Source organism: Eurypyga helias, unplaced genomic scaffold (assembly GCF_000690775.1).
Source record: "Eurypyga helias isolate BGI_N326 unplaced genomic scaffold, ASM69077v1 scaffold2676, whole genome shotgun sequence".
NCBI classification, from domain to species: domain Eukaryota; kingdom Metazoa; phylum Chordata; class Aves; order Eurypygiformes; family Eurypygidae; genus Eurypyga; species Eurypyga helias.
In genome coordinates this window covers 754-18,383 of record NW_010254453.1, presented here as the reverse complement: position 1 = coordinate 18,383, position 17,630 = coordinate 754, and the positions used below count along the sequence as shown (strand labels likewise).

Sequence of the window (17,630 nt, the reverse complement as noted above, 5' to 3'; positions counted from 1 at the left end):
TGGCTCTGCAGGCAAGGCCTGCTCGGCGTGCGGCCCCCGCGCCCGCCCGAAAGCCCCAAGCCTGGCTTGGAATTATTTAAATAGGGACTGCGTCCTGCCCGGTCACGGCGAGCCGCCCCACCCGAGAGCCCCAAGCCTGGCTTGCTTTTAAACAAACAGAGACTGCGTTCCGCCCGGTCACGGCGAGCCGCCTGCAGCTGGCCTGCGGGGACGTTTCAGTGAGGGCCAAGTGCTCATCAACACAAGGAACCCCTGGATCGGGGACAGCAGCCGAGGGCGGAAGACAGGTCTTCTTTTTCTCCCGTCACCAGTTCCCTGGACTTGAGGTTTTGGCAGCGTTTCGTGTGCCATTAAAGGCCTTGTTCTGCCTCGCGAAGGTGTGGGTGAGTGGCGGCAGCAGGTCGGGGACTGAAAGCGAGTAGGCAGCAAACAACGAGCGACAGCTCTGTGCCGAGTTAGAGGGGCCGGGGGGGCTGTGGGTCCTCAAGCTCACTCAACAGAGACTTCTAAAGGTCAGTAGCTACAAACACATGTATGTCTCTATAATTAACAATAACAGGCTAGTTGGATATATTCATCTCTGATGCATGCCCATCTGCAATCCAGTCTGATGGTGCTCTTTTCAGATGAAACAGTTGTCCTGTGGTTATAACTCCTTTTTTTCAGCGGGTTAGGAAAATCAAGGTTTTCTATAAAAGTTTAAGCTTCACAGGAATTGGATCAAAACTGGAGCAAGCCCGTAGTCCGAATTCCAGGCACGTGGTTGGGGACGTGGGTGTTAGAAATCGTATCTGCTTTGTGTCACAGATTTAGCTGTACTTGCCTGCTGCAACGATGGACAGCGAGGTGCAAAGGGACGGCAGAATCCTGGATCTGATCGATGATGCATGGAGGGAAGATAAATTGCCATACGAGGATGTGGCTATCCCTCTGGTAGGTGAATTGCTACCTAGCAATTATAGAATCACAGAACCATAGAATGGTTTGGGTTGGGAGGGACCTTAAAGACCATTTAGTTCCAACCCCCCTGCCATGGGCAGGGACACCTTCCGCTAGACCAGGGTGCTCAAAGCCTCATCCCGCCTGGCCATGAACGCTTCCAGGGATGGGGGAGATTCTCTGAGCAACCTGTTAGTGTCTCACCACCTTCCCTGTGAAGAATTTTTTCCTGCTATCTGTTAAGACTGGTGTGTTTTTCACAGCCCCTTCCAAGAAACAGCACAGACAGTACTGCTTGTGCAGCTCATTTATACAAAAGGTTCCTGGGATGGATCTCGCTCTTTCTGTCTTACATGCCAGTCATTCCTGTGTGCAGATGAGGATGTGGATGCTTCTCTCCCCTTTCCCCTGACCAGCTGCCAAATCTCCTCAGAGCTGGAGCGTCCTTCCCATCGCACAGTTCTGGGTTTGGCATCAGAAGTAGAATCATCCTTTCTCTGTGCTTCCCCCTCATGTTACAAGTGTTTGAACTGGTTTCCCAGTTCATTTGCAGAACAGAGAGGATCAGTCTCATGCTGACAGTTGCAGTCTTGGTTACACTTTTTTCCCCCTTTCTGAAATTTCATTAAAAGAAGCTAAAAATTTTTCAAGTTTCTTCCTAATGAGCCTTTTCCAGATACAGTGCTGCTGCTGCCAGTTCAAGGACACTAGTGAACGCACTGGCATCTGCAGTGGGACTCTTGCTTGTAGTGCTGCGTCCAACGCATGGCAGTTACTTCTCACGCCATGTACAGCTGCCTGTACAGCCACGAGGCCAGAGAGATGCAGCTGGGGAAAAGCTACCCCTGATCCCACAAATTCCAGAGTTGAAGCTTCAGATGTCTCCCACTGATGCCTGTGTCATATATATGGCACACCCATATTCCTGTCAAGATTTGAGCTTAAAGGAATGATCTTGCAGAACTGTGATTCTCAGATACAAGAGCCTAAACCCCCCTTTGCTTGGGATAACCTTTACTAGGCAGGCCAAATATTATAAACTAGTTCCTCACTGATATTTGCCTTTACCCTGTGTCCAGACATTACTGTTTCTTTCCTTACAGCCACCCCTTGAGCTACTTGCAGTCACATACAGATGGCAGCCTCAGAGCAGTAAGCCTCATCACCTAACAATAGAAAGAAAGGCCTGGCTGTGGATATAAAGATCCCCAGGGGTGAGATTGGCTCTGATCATACAGAAAAACCAGCACAAATTCACAGGAGAGTTACCCAGCAGCGCTGTAAGAGAGCAAACGGAAAGGCTGTCAAGTGGTATTTGAGCCCGTCCTGAGCATCTGAGCCAGTGCTCACTCGAGAGATTCCTGTGAACTCAGATGGGCTGGAATCATAGGCCGTTTCAAAACCACAAAACTTTATTTCTCTCATGCCAGGATTGCCACAGATCTAGAACCCAGAATTCTTGCACAAATGGCATCTGGCAGAGTAACATGCACTGTGTGACGGCAGCGATGCAGCAACACGGAGAACAGATAAGGAAAATGAAATCTCAGTTAAACTGGGCTTCCTCCTTGCTGCATGGCGAGCAGCTCTGTGTTGCACCTGGCAGGGGTTTCCAACTTCCGCGGTCCATACGGCACAGCCACGCCTGCGGTCAGCACGTAGCAAGAGGAAGGGCTTCTCACCTGCCGTGGGAAAGTAACATGTTACAGTTGTCTTAGCAGCTGTAGTAAACGCAGGATCTGTATTCTTGGCAGCAGCAGCAGAAACACGTGGCAAACAAGCCATGGAATAATTGCATCATACTATTATTTAGTTATTTTGCACTTGCTGTATATTCTCCTTCCTCACTGCACGCGCAGTCTGAGTGTATAGCAAGGCCCCGGGGTCCTGGAAAACCAATTTACCTTTCGGATTAAGCACCAAATTCATGTCAAAAGAATATTTTTCATAACTGGGCTTTGTACCGTTTCGAAGTGACTCAGTGTGTAATGATATATATTGTTCAGATGCACCCTCTGGTCTCGTTTGTGGATTTTTGTATTTATCCATATGAAGTCTAAGTAACCCATTCCTTTCATGAAGCATACGATGTGCGGAATGCATTGTACCTCTGTTTTGTTCTCAGAATGAGCTGCCTGAACCAGAGCAAGACAATGGTGGCACAACCGAGTCTGTGAAAGAGCAAGAAATGAAGTGGACAGATTTGGCTCTCCAGTACCTCCATGAAAATGTCCCGCCCACGGGAAGCTAGTGAATCGGTGAGATCTCATGCAGTGGGTGCATGAATGCAACACAAAACCTGTTTCTCAGCTGACCATCGCTGTCGTGAGCTTCTCCAAAGGAGGAACCAACGTTTCTGAAAAAGGCTCGGCTTCAAACCGTGGTTCTACTCACAGTGACCAAAGACGGTGTAAAATGCTTCTAGAAGGAGTGTGAATAACAATGGCTGTCTGACACCCCAGAGCCAGCATCACGGTGTTTCTCTTATTGGTGCTAATTCTGATCTTAAATGTTTCCTATGTGTGATAAAAGAAGTAGTTTTTACTGTCTCGAGTTGTTACTGATTTCGATGCTCACAACAGGATCGTTTCTCACTGAGGGCTTACATCCCAAGAATTATTCCTATCTGTTTTGTGGTTAGAATTCCGTGTACAACAATCAACCGTAATTCAGTCACTGGCATCTTTACCTGGTGTGGGGCTGAGACAGGCTGTGTGGGGCAGGCGTGGATGATGCGTGAAAGCATTTCCAGCGCTGACGTCCTGGGCATGTTTGCCAGTCCGTGTACTGTAAACAGGCAGTCTTAGTTATGCTGGAATGGTGGTTACTCAAAATCATGGTCGTCTGAGGGATGACTGAGTTACAGGGAAGAGCCTGCCAGTGCCAGCGTCCCGCCCGCTGAACTGACAGCCACTCAGCTGGGCCGTCTCTGGTGAGGAACGGAAGTCTGAGGAAAGTGGTAGGGAACAGGAACAAGTGGGGCTTAGCCTCAGACAGTAAGTGGTTACCTCTGCTTCTGCTGGGAAGGAAGGCCAGGCCCTCTGGATTTCTTCATCTCATTTTATCTCCGATTCTCAAACGCCTTTTGCAATAGGTAGAAGCCTTCTGTTCATCTTGCTGTTGGACCGATTCCTTTGCACCATTGGCAGAACTCACTAAGGAGAAAATATTTTGACAGAGTTTAGGCTTACTGGTAGAGGTGAGAAAGGAACTGGAAGGAAAGCAATGTTTCAAATTATTTTCTTTTGCCAGTGCATCAGAAAAAGCACTTCCCTGGAGCTTGCAGCTTCCAGACTCCACAGAAGTTCTTTTGGTGTCTTTTCGCTATGTTTATCCTCTTCAGAAGTAATAAAACCCAACTTTTGCCTGTGTGATGACCACACGGAATCACAGCACGGCACACGTCCTGTGAGACTGATTGCCGAGCTGCAGGAGGAGGGAGAGCTCAAGGTGCTCGTGAAAAGACTCCTGCGTGTCGCTGGGTGTGCTGCTCTCAGAGGTGTGGCCCTGCCTGCCCCAGACAGGCAGCACGTGCTTGTCTGAACAAGGAGCTGCAGCCAGCCAACAGGCAGAGTTCAGGATTAACCCAGGAATTAGCGAACTCCGAAGGCTTAGTATGTACAGCATGGAGCAAGGACCAGCCACGCAGCTGGGAACTGTAATAGTTCAGCTCCTCGATGGATCGCCACCGGGGGAAAAAGCAGAGCCTGTGCTTAGTGAGGTGTTTCTGATCCTCCCCATGCTCCCTCCCCCTGGCCTATGTTGGAAGAATTGCAAAGAAAACATGAGGCAAAGCTCCCACGCAGCTTCTACCCAGGAGCCGTCGCTGTTCCCTCATTCCCTCCCCTCTCGCCCCTTTACACAGTCCCACCACCCCCATATTGCCAATTCTGCCACTAGATCTCCCAGCTCCAGTTTTAGACTGCCCTTCCTGCCCCTGACAGTTGCCTTTGCATCTGCCATCTTCTTCCTCCTGTCCAACAGGGAAAACAAAGCCTTTCTTACTGAGTTGGAGCTGGATTCACGAGGTCCCAACAGGTCTGCAAGAACACGTGCTGGGGATGCCAGATGTACGAGTGTCACCCGAGAGCAGCTGCCTGGCACCCCCTGGAGACCCAGGCTGGCTGGAACTGGGCCCTTCCCTTCCTTACAGCATTGTGCTGTGTATCTGTTTCTGACCCGAGGTGACAGGGGCTCGCAGGTTAGAAGGGACACTCAGCCACAGTGCTCAGGAGAGCCAGAGGGACGTGGGCGAGCAGGGCGCAACGTGAATGCTGCCAACGTAGGGCCCTGTGAAACCAGGTGCTGGCCCTGCCCAGATGCTTATCAGACTGGCAGGGACACCTACCTTCTTTGCTGCCTTTCAACATTCTTTGCAAAAGACAAATAGACACGCAATAATTTCCTCAGTTTCAACACGTGTAGTGGAATTGCTGCTTACAGCGTGATACCAAACCATTTGTGCCTTTCGTTAGTCATTCCCCAGGGCAAACTGTATTTAAAATATGGAATGGAAGGGGCCCCACCTTTTTCAGCAGAAGCTTTCGTTGTATAACTCAAACTGGTCTTCATTTCTCAGCTGGTAACTTCCTCCTTTCACCACACCTAGTGTGCCTGGCAGAAAAAAAGAGAGCAAACTGTTGTCAGAGACAGCCGGCGCATGCCAAAGAAACTGCAGGATCTGTAAAATCTTTCACCTAGACAAGTTCCATGTGGAAGTCCATATGCTGAGGCTGTGGGCCGCGTTCATCTGCCTTTTGTACGGGGTGAAGACAGGTAAGAAATCAACCATTTGTTCTGAACGTTTCTGTCAACTGTAGCGGGCTTTCTGGGCTTTGCAGAAACAGGAATACATCTACCCTCTGCGTCACTGCACAGGGGTTTTCGCTAGCATTATTTATTCTGGCAGAGCAAATCGTACTGGTTACGTGAACGTAGTCAGCCCTAAGAGTTGCAAATGTAAAACCAGAAGTCATTTTATTATCTTTTCCTCACTCTGCAAACATTTCTCTTATGTAAGTACTCTCCACGGACAGTGAAAATGTCATTCGAAATCTTCAGAGAAGAAGGATTTTGTTTCAGCAGGGTCTTATATGGCAGGCGCGAAGGATGAATTACCGTTTATGAACAACAGATTCGTTTGATATCCTCGCGGCCCTGTCAAGAATCCACCTGTCTTACAATAAACAAATGTACTGCCGTGCGTTAGCATACCCACGGGAGCAAGTCGAGCGATAGCTCTCTGCTTTGCAGGGGAAACAAACGGGATTAACAAAAGAAGTAGCCTTTTAAACACTGAGTCGTATTTCATGAGGTTCTCTGGAGTAACCTCAGGGTCGCGTTTTGCTTGGTTTGTTAAACATGCTGTAGGAAATGTAGTCAGAAGAAGTGGAAAGAGAGAGTTGTGTGAAAAGGCACCAAGGAAACCCAGTGAGAGAGTGAAGACGGTTTGAAGAGGTGGAGGGCACACGCTCTGCGGAAAAGCGATGGAAAAAGCGATGGAGTTCTCCCCTGCTGCTAACGAGATCTGCCGTGTGGAAGCAAAGTGTGCGTAAAGCTGAAGACTTTGTTACTGCTGTGTAACAGCAGTCTGTTGAAACACACTAAAAAGCCTGGGCGAGGTGACAGTGAGTGAAACCAGACAGGCCCAGAAGCAGCAACGCTTACCCGAGGTCCACGCAAGGTTGGTGAGCAGCCCCCTTCGCAGGCCTGTGTGGCAACACCGTCTCCAAGGACCATAGCGAGGACAACTCCAAATCTGGCCAAGTGAACGCTGACCCGCTGAAGTGAAAATCTGCGGGAACTTCTCTCTGCAAGTGGACAGACTGGGGGAGTTAAGAACCTCAGCTGCTATTCCTGTCACGCAGATCGCAGCCCCAAAATGGCACTATCGCCAACTCTCCGTGCGATAAACATCCAGGACAGAAGGAAGAGAAAGCCTCCAAACACAGTCTCCAGGAAGGGAATGAGAGAGACCAGGGGAATGCAGGCCTTAAGTGGCACCGACCACAGTCCCAGGCAGACTTTGGGGTATTCTCATGAGCATGACATACATATATATGCTTGTGGAACTTCTGAACAAAGTTGTTCTGAAGATGCCGTTCCTGCTGGGATAGCATCCTGGAGGCTGAGCTCAAGCTCGAGACAAAAGATGTCCAGCTCCCAAGTCGGAGCACCAGTTTACAGGCTGCTCCGTCCCCTGCTGCGGGTGTCGAGGTGGCAGAGCACCTTGCCCAGGGAGGTGGTGCTTGCCATCCTACCTTACCTATCCGAAATACGGAGCAGGGGGAGAAAAGTGAATTGCCTGCGGCAGTTCAGCGAGCAAATGGGCATGACGGGGCTGGAAGTGAGTTAATGGGACACTGGGTTAATTGCCACATTTATTCACCTTTCCCAGAGGGAAGTGGTCTGCTGGGCACAGGTTAAGTACAGTGCCAGGGTGTAAGTGTCCACCTCACTTATTTGCCTGTAGAGTTGACCTCAATAAGCCTCTTTCCCCATCAGAAAAATCATGGTGGAGTTTGAAAAACAACTTTCAGCCACTTGGGTAGGATTCTCTGTGCTTGTCAGGATGAAGAGCACTTTCAGCCACTTGGGTAGGATTCTCAGTGCTTGTCAGGATGAAGCGAGGACAACTGGCTGAGCTCCTGTGTCAGCTTTTGTAGCACATGGTGGATGAGTCTGGGATATGCAGCAGCCTGCCAGGAGGGAAGCTGGCAGGTTTTCCCCCACTATTAGCACTGATCTGATTTTGTTAATCAAAACAGAACAAATCCAACAGACATGGTGCAAGGCTTTTTAAACAGTTCCTGCGTTAGGTACTAGCAAATGCCGCTCAGCTCTTTAAAAGCCATTCTTTACCAGAAGGTTTGGGCTGCTCTGGTGACAAACAGTGCTCCTCTGGGCAAGTCTTGGCACAACGCAGGCGGTACAGAAACAAATGAAGCAATCGGTGCGATCTTGCACCGTATAGAAGTAATTCCTGCCTGGAATTACTGCCTGTATTTCTACAGCTTCAGTGGCTGTAAAGATGATTAACAATACTATATAATAATACCGTACAATAACTAAAACCACAACTAGTTATGAGTAAAAAGTAAGTATAATTGTATTTTTTTAACGTTGCAGTAGCGCCTAGACAACAGTCATTAACTATCACTGCATATGCTGGTGTGTATCAGCAAAAAACGGCTTTTCCCTGCTAGTAAGTCGGAGATCTCCACACGAGTGGTGTCATAGGAGATCTCTGCTGTCTCCCTGGAGCACCCTGGCGCTGTAAGCACAAGGTGAGACCAAGCTGAGGCGGGAGACAGCCACCCAGGCCGTACTCTGGCAGCAGGGCCCAGAGTCGCGCTGCCCCGGGAGCCCCAGCTGAAGCATCACAGAGACAGAACACCCTCGATTCAAAGGCCACCGACTGCAACCAATGCTCACTGGGCCTGGCTGAGGCTTCGTTTTCCACTGCTCCATCCGCACTGTTCGTATTTTACCATAGGCTTTATACAGGAAGGACTCCACGGATTTGAAATGTTAAAATTTATTTCTGAATTTATGGTAGCAATTTAAAATATCCAGTTGGACTTAACTGCAACATCCTTTTAGCCTATTAACTTTTATTTCTGGAGCTCCTGGGGCTTCTACAAAGTAATTAGCAGAACTATGGCAACTGAGCAGATTATTTTATGTGCTGGGCACGTAGCATTTATATCTCTCACGCTTCTGATTTCCAGAGGAGGAAAAAAGAGAAAGTTGCTCATAGAAACTGGGAGAGTTTCATCATTTAGAAATCAATATGCACAGAGTATTGGAGATTTCCTAGAACACAATTAGCTTACAGTGGTGGGTTTTTTAACCTCTTCCACCTACTGCGCAGGCCTTTAAGCAACAAAGATCAGGAAGATGTCTCTAGCAACTGCAGCCCGAACAATTACTGCAGCCCCGGTGTCAGAGAGACACTCTCTCCCACAAGGTTCTTCAGTAAGATTAAGGGGATTTGGGGAAAAAGACTGAGAGCCAGGAAGAGGCTACAAAACCTGGGAGGGCCTTCATAAGCAGTGTCTGTCTGGAGACAGTTAGTCCTTCCCTGCTGGAGATAGTATCGGACTCAGAAGGCTCAGCTGGTGTTCTGCTAGAGAAGCAAGGAACAAAGGCAGGCTTTCAAAAGGTCTCTCAAAGCAGAGGCCATCCCATAAAGCAGCACTTACATAAAATTCAGTTACTCTTCAGCTGTGTATAGAGCAGTATCAGTAACACATCTCATGCAGTCAAAGGGGGTCCCATTTCCCAGTCTGAAATACCAGGCTGCATCTGCAAATACAAAGGAAGCATTGAGAGCTGCCCCTCACAACAGGCAGATCCTCTGCAGCTTGTCAGCTCCAGACTGGAGTTACAAACAAGCCACGAGGATATCTCCCTTCCCCAGAACCTGTCCAGAGCATCTGGGCGTGCTCTCAAACCAATACAGCAACCATCCCAGTTGTCAGTCTCTAGTAGCTCCCTCACACTGGTGGGATTTTTGGAGAGAGTGCTGGTTCAGGGCATGCTGCTCCGAGAAGGTATGCTGTCTCTGTTCCAATGCGGGAAGAAAACCTACATTCCAGGGTAACTCCAGTCATGAACACGATGGAGAGGAAAGGAGCAGCCCCGGCTCAGACAGCTCACAACACACATGCCTGTGCAGGGCTGGCAGGCAGGAAAGGTCGAAGCAAACGCATTGGTGCTAACCTCACTGTGGTCTTTTCAGCTCCCGGGGAGACATGCCCTGCATTCACAGCTCTCAGCTTCGGCAGCGCTTTGGTAGGGACAGACCTGAAAGTGAAGCTGCTGCTCTACACCCGACGGAACCCACACTGTGCTGAAGAGCTCGATTCAACCGCCTCCACGTATCTCGATGTGACCAAGAAAACTACATTCGTCATCCACGGATACCGACTCACGGGCTCTACCCCGGTCTGGATCCCTGAGTTGGTACATCTCCTGCTCTCGGTAGAAGACATGAACGTTATCGTTGTGGACTGGAACCGGGGGGCAACAACGCTGATCTACAGTAATGCTTCCGGAAACTGCAAGAGAGTTGCTGAGATTCTGAAGAAACTTATAGATGAAATGCTGGTAAGTTGAACGTTCACACTGTGCTGTCACCATTAACGCGTGGTACATAGAGGGCACAAAGGAAGTGTTTAAAAACAGCAGGATGTTTGGGAAAAGAAACTCCTAAACAGGAATATGTTAGTTTTTGGAAGCGCAGCTATACTGCCGTGCCAAATTCTACCCTTGGGCTTGGTGCGATGGCATTTTGTCGCAATATTCAGTTTACACTCATAAGTGTCTACATTTCTGGATACAAAACTCTACAGATATGTTTTCCCATACACTGAAACTCTATTTCCACTTTCTGGATGTCCAGAAGTCAGCTTACGGGGATCAGCTACAGCTGGCAGCTCCTCTGAGCTGTGGCACGTTGATGACACTGGATCATCGTGTCTGCTCATGCCATGCAGGAACCATGCGAGGGCGACTGGGGTGGCACTCATGGGGCCCACAAATACTCACTCCTGCCCATGCTCGTACTCGCTGCCCCGGGAAAATCCAACCGTTGCCTGAACTGTTCTCGTCACAGCTCACTCACACATGGGCCTCAAACACCAGTGCTGGTTGTACGGTGGGACAGTCAAAGGGGGAATATTTACACAGAGCAGAACACACCAGGGGGACATGTGGGAAAAGTAGGGAGATGCATTCACATTCCTCCTCCTGATATATGCTGTGCCATTTGTGTGCCTAAAATCTCTGCCCATGAGTACTTTTAAATCTCAGATTGACGGAGCATCACTTGACTCCTTGCACATGATAGGAGTGAGCCTGGGAGCACACATCTCTGGCTTTGTGGGACAGATGTTTGGTGGCACACTTGGAAGAATCACAGGTAAGCCCTTCCTCCCGCCAGTCCTCCGGCCGTCCGCTGCGAGCGGAGCAGGCCGCACAGTGCTGAGGGATGCCCGTGGCTTTGCGTTGCAGGCCTTGACCCAGCGGGCCCCTTGTACAGGGGAAAGCCGCCCAGCGAGAGGCTGGACCCTACCGACGCACAGTTTGTTGATGTCATTCACTCGGACACCAACGGTACGTGACGTTTCTCCTCTCTACCTTTAAAGAAACCTAGAGAAGGATGGGGAGCACGGGAAAACGGGGATCCAGGGAGGACAGCAGTGTCCTTCACCGGTGCTGTGACAGCCTCTGGGGTCCTGTGTTGCCCACGCTGTCAGCAGCACTCCCTCAGGAGCTGCTGGTTTATTTGCATTTTAAAACAGGCTGCTGTTTCGCAGCAATTATAGCCTCGTGGCCCATGAAGCACAAGGACTTCAGCACGGTGCAGCAGTGCCCCGTTGCTACCGCCGCACGCAGTCCTGCCGCAGCAGCTCCGCACTAACGTCACGCTGTGGGGTGCCAAGCACGCAGCCCCAAAACCTAGTCACACAGCTCAACGCCTCGCACAGCACATCAGTTATCCCCAACCCCCTGGCTCCCTGCACGGTGCTTCCAGTCTTCATCCCTCCTCCCATGGGCTAAACCTTGCTCTGGGGAAAATCTGGGATCTCCCTCAGCCCTCTCCGGCTGCTGCAGAGCACATCCCCACACCCAGCGGCCAGGCCAGCAGCGCGAGGCAAGCCCTCCGCTCTGCTCCCACGGGCATCCTACCCTTCGCGCGTGGCTTTCCCACCTCATGGCTGCCTCTTGTCTTCTCCCAGCCCTTCCAAGAAGTCGGACTTCAGCAGCACAGCAACACTCAGCGCTTTACAGCCTTTTCCTCTCCTGCACACGGCGACACTAAAAAGCCAAATTTTGTACGGTCACATACACAGACTTATTTTAGGTATTTGATACCATCACTAAAACAACACAGCTGGGTCACAGCCGTTTGGCCTGCTGCCTGAACAGATGAATGACACTCATATTCCTGCACAGGCAGGCATCCTAGAGCTAAATAACTATTCTTTTCCCACTTAGTTTCTAATGTTTCTTTCTCCTGTATTTTACAGTTTAATACTCCCTCCCCTCACCCCTGATATTTTCTTTTGTCAGGACTAGGCTACAGAGAAGCACTAGGCCACATAGACTTCTACCCCAATGGCGGGACCGACCAGCCTGGCTGCCCACTGACAATATTTTCTGGTAATTAATTCTGCCTTGAATTGCACAAATGCTGACAAAATGTTTCCAATCAGAAAAGAGGAGAAGGCCAGATAAACATCATCACTGCTCAGAAGATACATTAAACCCATATTCCGGGAAAGCCACGAAAGCAATCTCTTCCCAGCACTGAGGTGGCACGCTGACGTAACAGGGGTTTAGCTGATGTGCAGACATACGAGTCAGGGGCGATCCTTCTGCTCCCTGTCACAAAGGCAAATGGGATTCATTTTCCGTGCAAGAAGTTATCAGGTGGATTTGTGCCTTCATCTTGTGACTATCTTTAGAAAAGCTGTGGGATTTTTTTTTTAATTACTCAGAACACACACAAAACCCCCAAGGACTAGCAAGGGCAAGAACCTGTTCAGAAAACAGGTTCCAGATGAATGTGGGGTAGGCTGTTAGAGCCCTAGTCTTGAATGCCAGAAAGCTTTCTCCCTCTCCAGCCTGGCAGCAGCACTGGTTTTGTGAAAGCTGGGTGAAGGCCATACCTTACAGAAGGCAAGGCAGTAATGTGAACTCAACCCTGATCAGACCCTAGAGAATCTACACAGGAAATCAGCCTGAAACAAAAACCCATAGGAAATGAGGCTTCACTCAGTTCGCTCCTCATGGAACAACTCATTTTAGTACTTATGTCTTTCTAAAGAGGTTTTTTAACCAAAATGGCAACGCCATGTGCAAAGAAACCACAATATCCAGCTGTTGGGCCTGAGCTCGGAGGGAAGAGAACACCAGGCATGCCTGGATCCTCTGCACCTGCAGTCACAACATTAACAAATACGTTTTTAAAACCAAAAGCAGACAAGAAGAAAGTGAGGTAGACATGGGCAGAGCCGAGTGCACTCAAAGGGAGAGGCTAGAGCGCACTCAGCCTTTTGCCACAGCCCAGGGCTCCCCAGTTCAGCCCGTTGTCTTCAGCCTGGCGCATGACTGTCCCCAGGTGCCTCCTTTTTTGCTAGGGCATTAATAACTGTTTTCCTGAAGCGCGAGGATCGCTAACGAAACATTTCTTCCCCGTGTTTGTTTAAGGATTGCAGTATTTTAAATGTGACCACCAGAGGTCTGTTTTCCTGTTCATCTCCTCCCTGAAGCAGAGCTGCAATATCACTGCGTACCCGTGCGACTCGTACAGGAATTACAGGAATGGCAAATGCACCAGCTGCGAAACCTTCTGGCCTATGCCATGCCCCGTCCTAGGTAAGGATCCAGGGAACGTAAATACATCCTGAACACACGTGTCTGCCAGAGCTGCCCATCCCCACTGTAACTTTTACTCGACTCACATGCGTGTCACAAGTGTTTTGCTGAAGGATGAACACAACACGATGCTTTGCAAAAGCATCCGAGTTGTTTCCATGGAGGTTTTTGGGATGACCGCTCCTCGATTTCCGCAGAGGCACAAGCCTCTGCTGCAGGCGAAAGAGGCCAGAGAAATGTCCCTGCCCTTTGTCTGGTCACATCGCATTATGATCTAGAGCAGAAATCCACACGCAAAGCATCTGCAACTAGAAAAGCCACAACAACCCCTGGGATCTTTACACTGAAGCCACAGAAAAAATGGATTAAAGCCCATTAGCTGCAGAGCTGGAGGGACAGGGGCATGTTCTTGCTAAAATACACTCTTGTCTAAGAAATTTTCAGCGCCACAACCCCCCTCTTGACACTAAAAGGAACGGCAGAGAGAGGTGAACAAAGGCTTTTCTGTAACTGACCCGCAGAGGTATCGCAGCCTGGATGTGACAGCCCAGCTTCAGGCTGCCATCTCTGACACGTCGATGCTCAAAACCTGACCCCTCCACACCGACCCTGCAAAGCTGTGGGGACGATTTTCATGCTGCACTGCGAAATGACATCCTTCTTGACCATGGATATCGAACATGTAAATAGATAAGTCTTAAAATTGGTGCTGGACAGCACCCAGGCACGTTACAGACCCTCAGTCGCCTTCAGTTACGCAAGTAACATTAAGACCTGTGTTGTGGTTTAAGCCCAGCCAGCAGCTGAGCACCACACAGCCGCTCGCTCACTCCCCCCAGGTGGGATGGGGGAAGGAGTTGGAAGAGTGAGAGGGAGAAAACTCAGGGGTTGAGGTAGAGAGAGTTTAAGAGGTAAAGCAGAAGCTGCACGCAAGCAAAGCAAACCAAGGAATTGATTCCCCACTTCCCATTGCAGGCAGGTGTCCAGCCATCCCCAGGAAAGTGGGGCTCCGCTGCACATAACAGTTTTTTGTGAAGAGAAATGCCATCGCTCTGAACGTACCCCCCTTTCCTTCTCTCCCCCCAACATTATATGCTAAGCATGATGCCATATGGTCTGGAACATCCCTTGGGTCAGTTGGGGTCAGCTGTCCTGGCTGTGTCCTCTCCCAACTCCTTGTGCACCCCCAGCCCATTTGCTGGTGCGGGATGTGTCAGCACTGCTCAGCAGTAACAAAAACACCCCTGTGTTATCCACATTTCCAGCACAAAACCAACACAGCCCCACACCAGCTACTGGGAAGAAAATTATCTCCATCCCAGCCAAACCAGCACACCCTGGTGTAAGTCTGCAGAGTAGGGGAGCACGTACCACAGCAACACCGTACAGCTGGCAGGCAGTATACCGCTTCTTAAATACTCGCTTTGTTATTTTGGGCAATTTAGTTGCTTATGTACCTGTGCAGTAACCCTGTTTCACTTTCAAACTGTCATCTCTAGGTTATTACGCCCATAAGTGGAAAAGCCATTTAACACAACAGAGCCATCCAGTGACAAGTGTGTTTTTCGATACAGCAGACAAAGAGCCGTTTTGTAGTAAGTGACTACGACTTCTGAGACGATTATTCTTTGTGTATTGCCTCCTCCAGCAGCAGCCAAGCAGAGGTGGGTAGCTGCTAATGCATCGTAGCCAGCATTTTAGAAATGAAGCCAGCGGCTGCTGGGTAGAATTGTGTCCGTCTGCAGCCTTGCCTTTACACGCCTCACCTGCAAACCTGCCTGCTGCTCTGGCAGCCAACTGCTCACTAGAGGTGAGCATCATCTTCTTAACACTGCTAGGAAACTGGCTGAGAACATGCAAATGAAACAGAAAAGGGTAGTTCCTAAACTGTGTTTCAAACCAACACACCATTCCTTTGTGCAAATAAGCGTCAAAAAAAGGTTTCAGCCTCGTGATCAACGTCATTCAAAGCCACAGCCAGGCCTGAGCTCCAGCGCTGGTCAGCAAGTGAATTCAGGGAGTTACAGGTCAGAGTAAAGAGCAGACGATTCTGCTCCACGACAGGGAAGACAAATGAAAGCTGCTGAGAACAGAAATCAGAGACAGACAGGAGAAAGAAAAGGCAACCTGAAAATGAGCAGGGAAGGCAGGAGTGCCCAAAGCCATACAGAGGGGTCATCCTGCCTGCCACTTGCGAGCCCTTCCTGTAGTGCCTTCCCAGACACCTCTTAATATCTGTTAGAAATCTCTGCAAAGGACGGAGAAAAACTTCAGAGATAAATTGAACGGGTTGTGTCAGATGAGCAAATGGGTGAAAGACGTGCTCCACCTGCAGCTCAGCTCCTGGAAAGGCGCGGAGCCGGGCTGGAAAGCAGAGCGTACAGAGCATAACCACGCTCTCTCTCTCACCCCAGTTTATCACTACTTTGTGGACATCATTACATGGAACAAAGACACCAGAAGAGGCACCTTCAGCATTGTGCTGGCTGATGGAACGGGGAGGAAGGCAGAATCTAAAGTTAATCCGTAAGTTTTACCGATCTGATGATCTGTAAATGTTTGCAAATCACGCGGTACAACTGCGTCAGGGAGGAGGCAAGATATCCTCCTCTATTGCCTCTGCTGACACTTGACAGCGTACATGCCTTAGGGCTTCCCTGCGTGACTTTGCCGAAGTCCCCCAGCACACACCAGCTGACAGCCCAGCCCTTCAGTTTGGACCCTTCTCAGTCATCTTAAGGACCAAAGTGGGCAATCTCAGCCAGCAGCATGGCTGTCCTAGGCTTCCACTACAGCAGAAAGCAAAACACATCTCCCCTCTTTCCTCCCCTTTCCTGGGAGTGTTCTGTCCCAGCTCTGGGTGCTCAGGACAGCTGGGATGAACTTGGGCCTGAATACATAACATCCCAATCAACTCACACCATTGGAGAGGCCATAAAATGGTGTTTATGCGGACATGCAAATTCCTGATAGATCTAAACACACTCCAGCCAAGCAAGTCCTGCTCAACTAGTTTTCCCAAGCCTCTCCAAGCGCACACCCCATTAGCCGTACCTGCTCGCCCTGGCGCAATCTGCACAGCTCCCCAGGGCTGCCCAGCAGGACCCTATTTGCCAGGCCTCCTAAAACGTGTGAACAAGGCCAGTCATTCTGAGCGTCGCAACCAGGATACGCTTCCCGTCACACCTGCGCTCTTTACCTTCAAAAGGGAAGCTTTAAACTTCCGTTTGTAGACCCACCTCAGCCATACGGCGCCATTACGGGGGGGTGCGTGCGTACAGCAACGTACGCCGCAAACTCCACGGATGGCCCGGTGCTCGGGCCCGCGCAGCCAGCCATGCACGAGCATCGTCTGGGTCCAGCCCGCTCGGGTTCAAAGCAGAATCACAGCCGGGGTTCTGGTTTGGGGCCAGAGCAAGCAGCGTCAGAGCTCCGTGTCCCCGCTCCCGCCCCAAATAAGCGAGTACAGACGCGGCTGAGCAGGTTCACACCTGAGGACCAGAGTCCATACCCCTTTCCTGTGAAGCAGGCACTAATCAGAAGTGCAGTCCTCCTCCCCCAGCGCGGTTTCTAATATTATACCGCATATGCTAAAAGCGGCGCTGTTCCCCGCGTGACTCGGAGACCTTGTCTGCTTTGTCTTTAGCGAAGCCGCAGCCTTTCAGCAGTACAACCAAATCACTTTGCTAATTGGATTCGACCAGGATTTTGAAAACATAGAAAAAATTTCCTTGACGTTTTCCACTGGATCTGTCATTGGCCCAAAATTCAAACTCAGGATTCTCCAAATGAGGTTCCGGTCACTTACAAATCCAGACAGGTAAGCAGAGCTTTACAAACTGCTGTTGCAAACTGGACAGAAGTAAATGAACCTCCCAGATTCCTGGCCTGGCTGAGCTCAGCCAGAAGAACTGCATTTATTTCACATTTAGTAACTCCTGTACACACATCTTGGGAATCAATTCCACCTTCAGTGCACGCACGCAAACCCCGCAGCTCAATACCTACTTGAACACAGAGGCTTTCTTATTGTATGGAAAACGTGTAATTAGTGGTCTGATATTTTAACCTTTGGTCAGGAAAATGACCTTTGAGACGCTGCCCTGGCCTGAACTCTGAGCTGACAGTAAACACAACTCTTGGGGAAATACGGGTGTCCAGCCCCAGATACACACCTTGTATTCCAGTCAGTTTCTATGTCCAGTCAAACAGGGAGATTCATTTACTCCTGAAATTCCAGTAACTGGGGGCTGCTGGCCGCTATGCCCCCACGCGCTGACCACTGCCCACAACACCATGAGGTA

At 49.9% G+C, this 17,630-nt stretch overlaps 2 protein-coding genes across 2 annotated transcripts; both read left to right on the top strand.

Moving 5' to 3' along the window:
- The first annotated feature begins 834 nt into the window (after positions 1 to 834).
- On the top strand, positions 835 to 3,190 carry ANAPC13 (anaphase promoting complex subunit 13). Its single transcript, XM_010152967.1, has 2 exons — positions 835 to 933; positions 3,065 to 3,190. The coding sequence occupies exons 1-2, from the start codon at positions 835 to 837 to the stop codon at positions 3,188 to 3,190; spliced, it is 225 nt and encodes a 74-aa protein (XP_010151269.1).
- A 2,473-nt stretch (positions 3,191 to 5,663) lies between these two features.
- Positions 5,664 to 17,150, top strand: LIPH (lipase, member H). The gene is made up of 9 exons (XM_010152966.1): positions 5,664 to 5,715; positions 9,683 to 10,050; positions 10,756 to 10,864; positions 10,957 to 11,058; positions 12,019 to 12,108; positions 13,159 to 13,326; positions 14,826 to 14,921; positions 15,741 to 15,852; positions 16,973 to 17,150. The coding sequence occupies exons 1-9, from the start codon at positions 5,664 to 5,666 to the stop codon at positions 17,148 to 17,150; spliced, it is 1,275 nt and encodes a 424-aa protein (XP_010151268.1).
- The last annotated feature ends 480 nt before the right edge of the window (positions 17,151 to 17,630 follow it).

Bases quoted from the DNA above. Each gene is read 5' to 3' on its own strand.
- ANAPC13 (XM_010152967.1), top strand. From the start codon at position 835: ATGGACAGCGAGGTGCAAAGGGACGGCAGAATCCTGGATCTGATCGAT. The intron at 934-3,064 runs GTAGGTGAATTG...TTTTGTTCTCAG, and splicing joins AGGATGTGGCTATCCCTCTG to AATGAGCTGCCTGAACCAGA.
- LIPH (XM_010152966.1), top strand. From the start codon at position 5,664: ATGCTGAGGCTGTGGGCCGCGTTCATCTGCCTTTTGTACGGGGTGAAG. The intron at 10,865-10,956 runs GTAAGCCCTTCC...TTTGCGTTGCAG, and splicing joins CACACTTGGAAGAATCACAG to GCCTTGACCCAGCGGGCCCC. The intron at 14,922-15,740 runs GTAAGTGACTAC...CTCTCACCCCAG, and splicing joins AGACAAAGAGCCGTTTTGTA to TTTATCACTACTTTGTGGAC.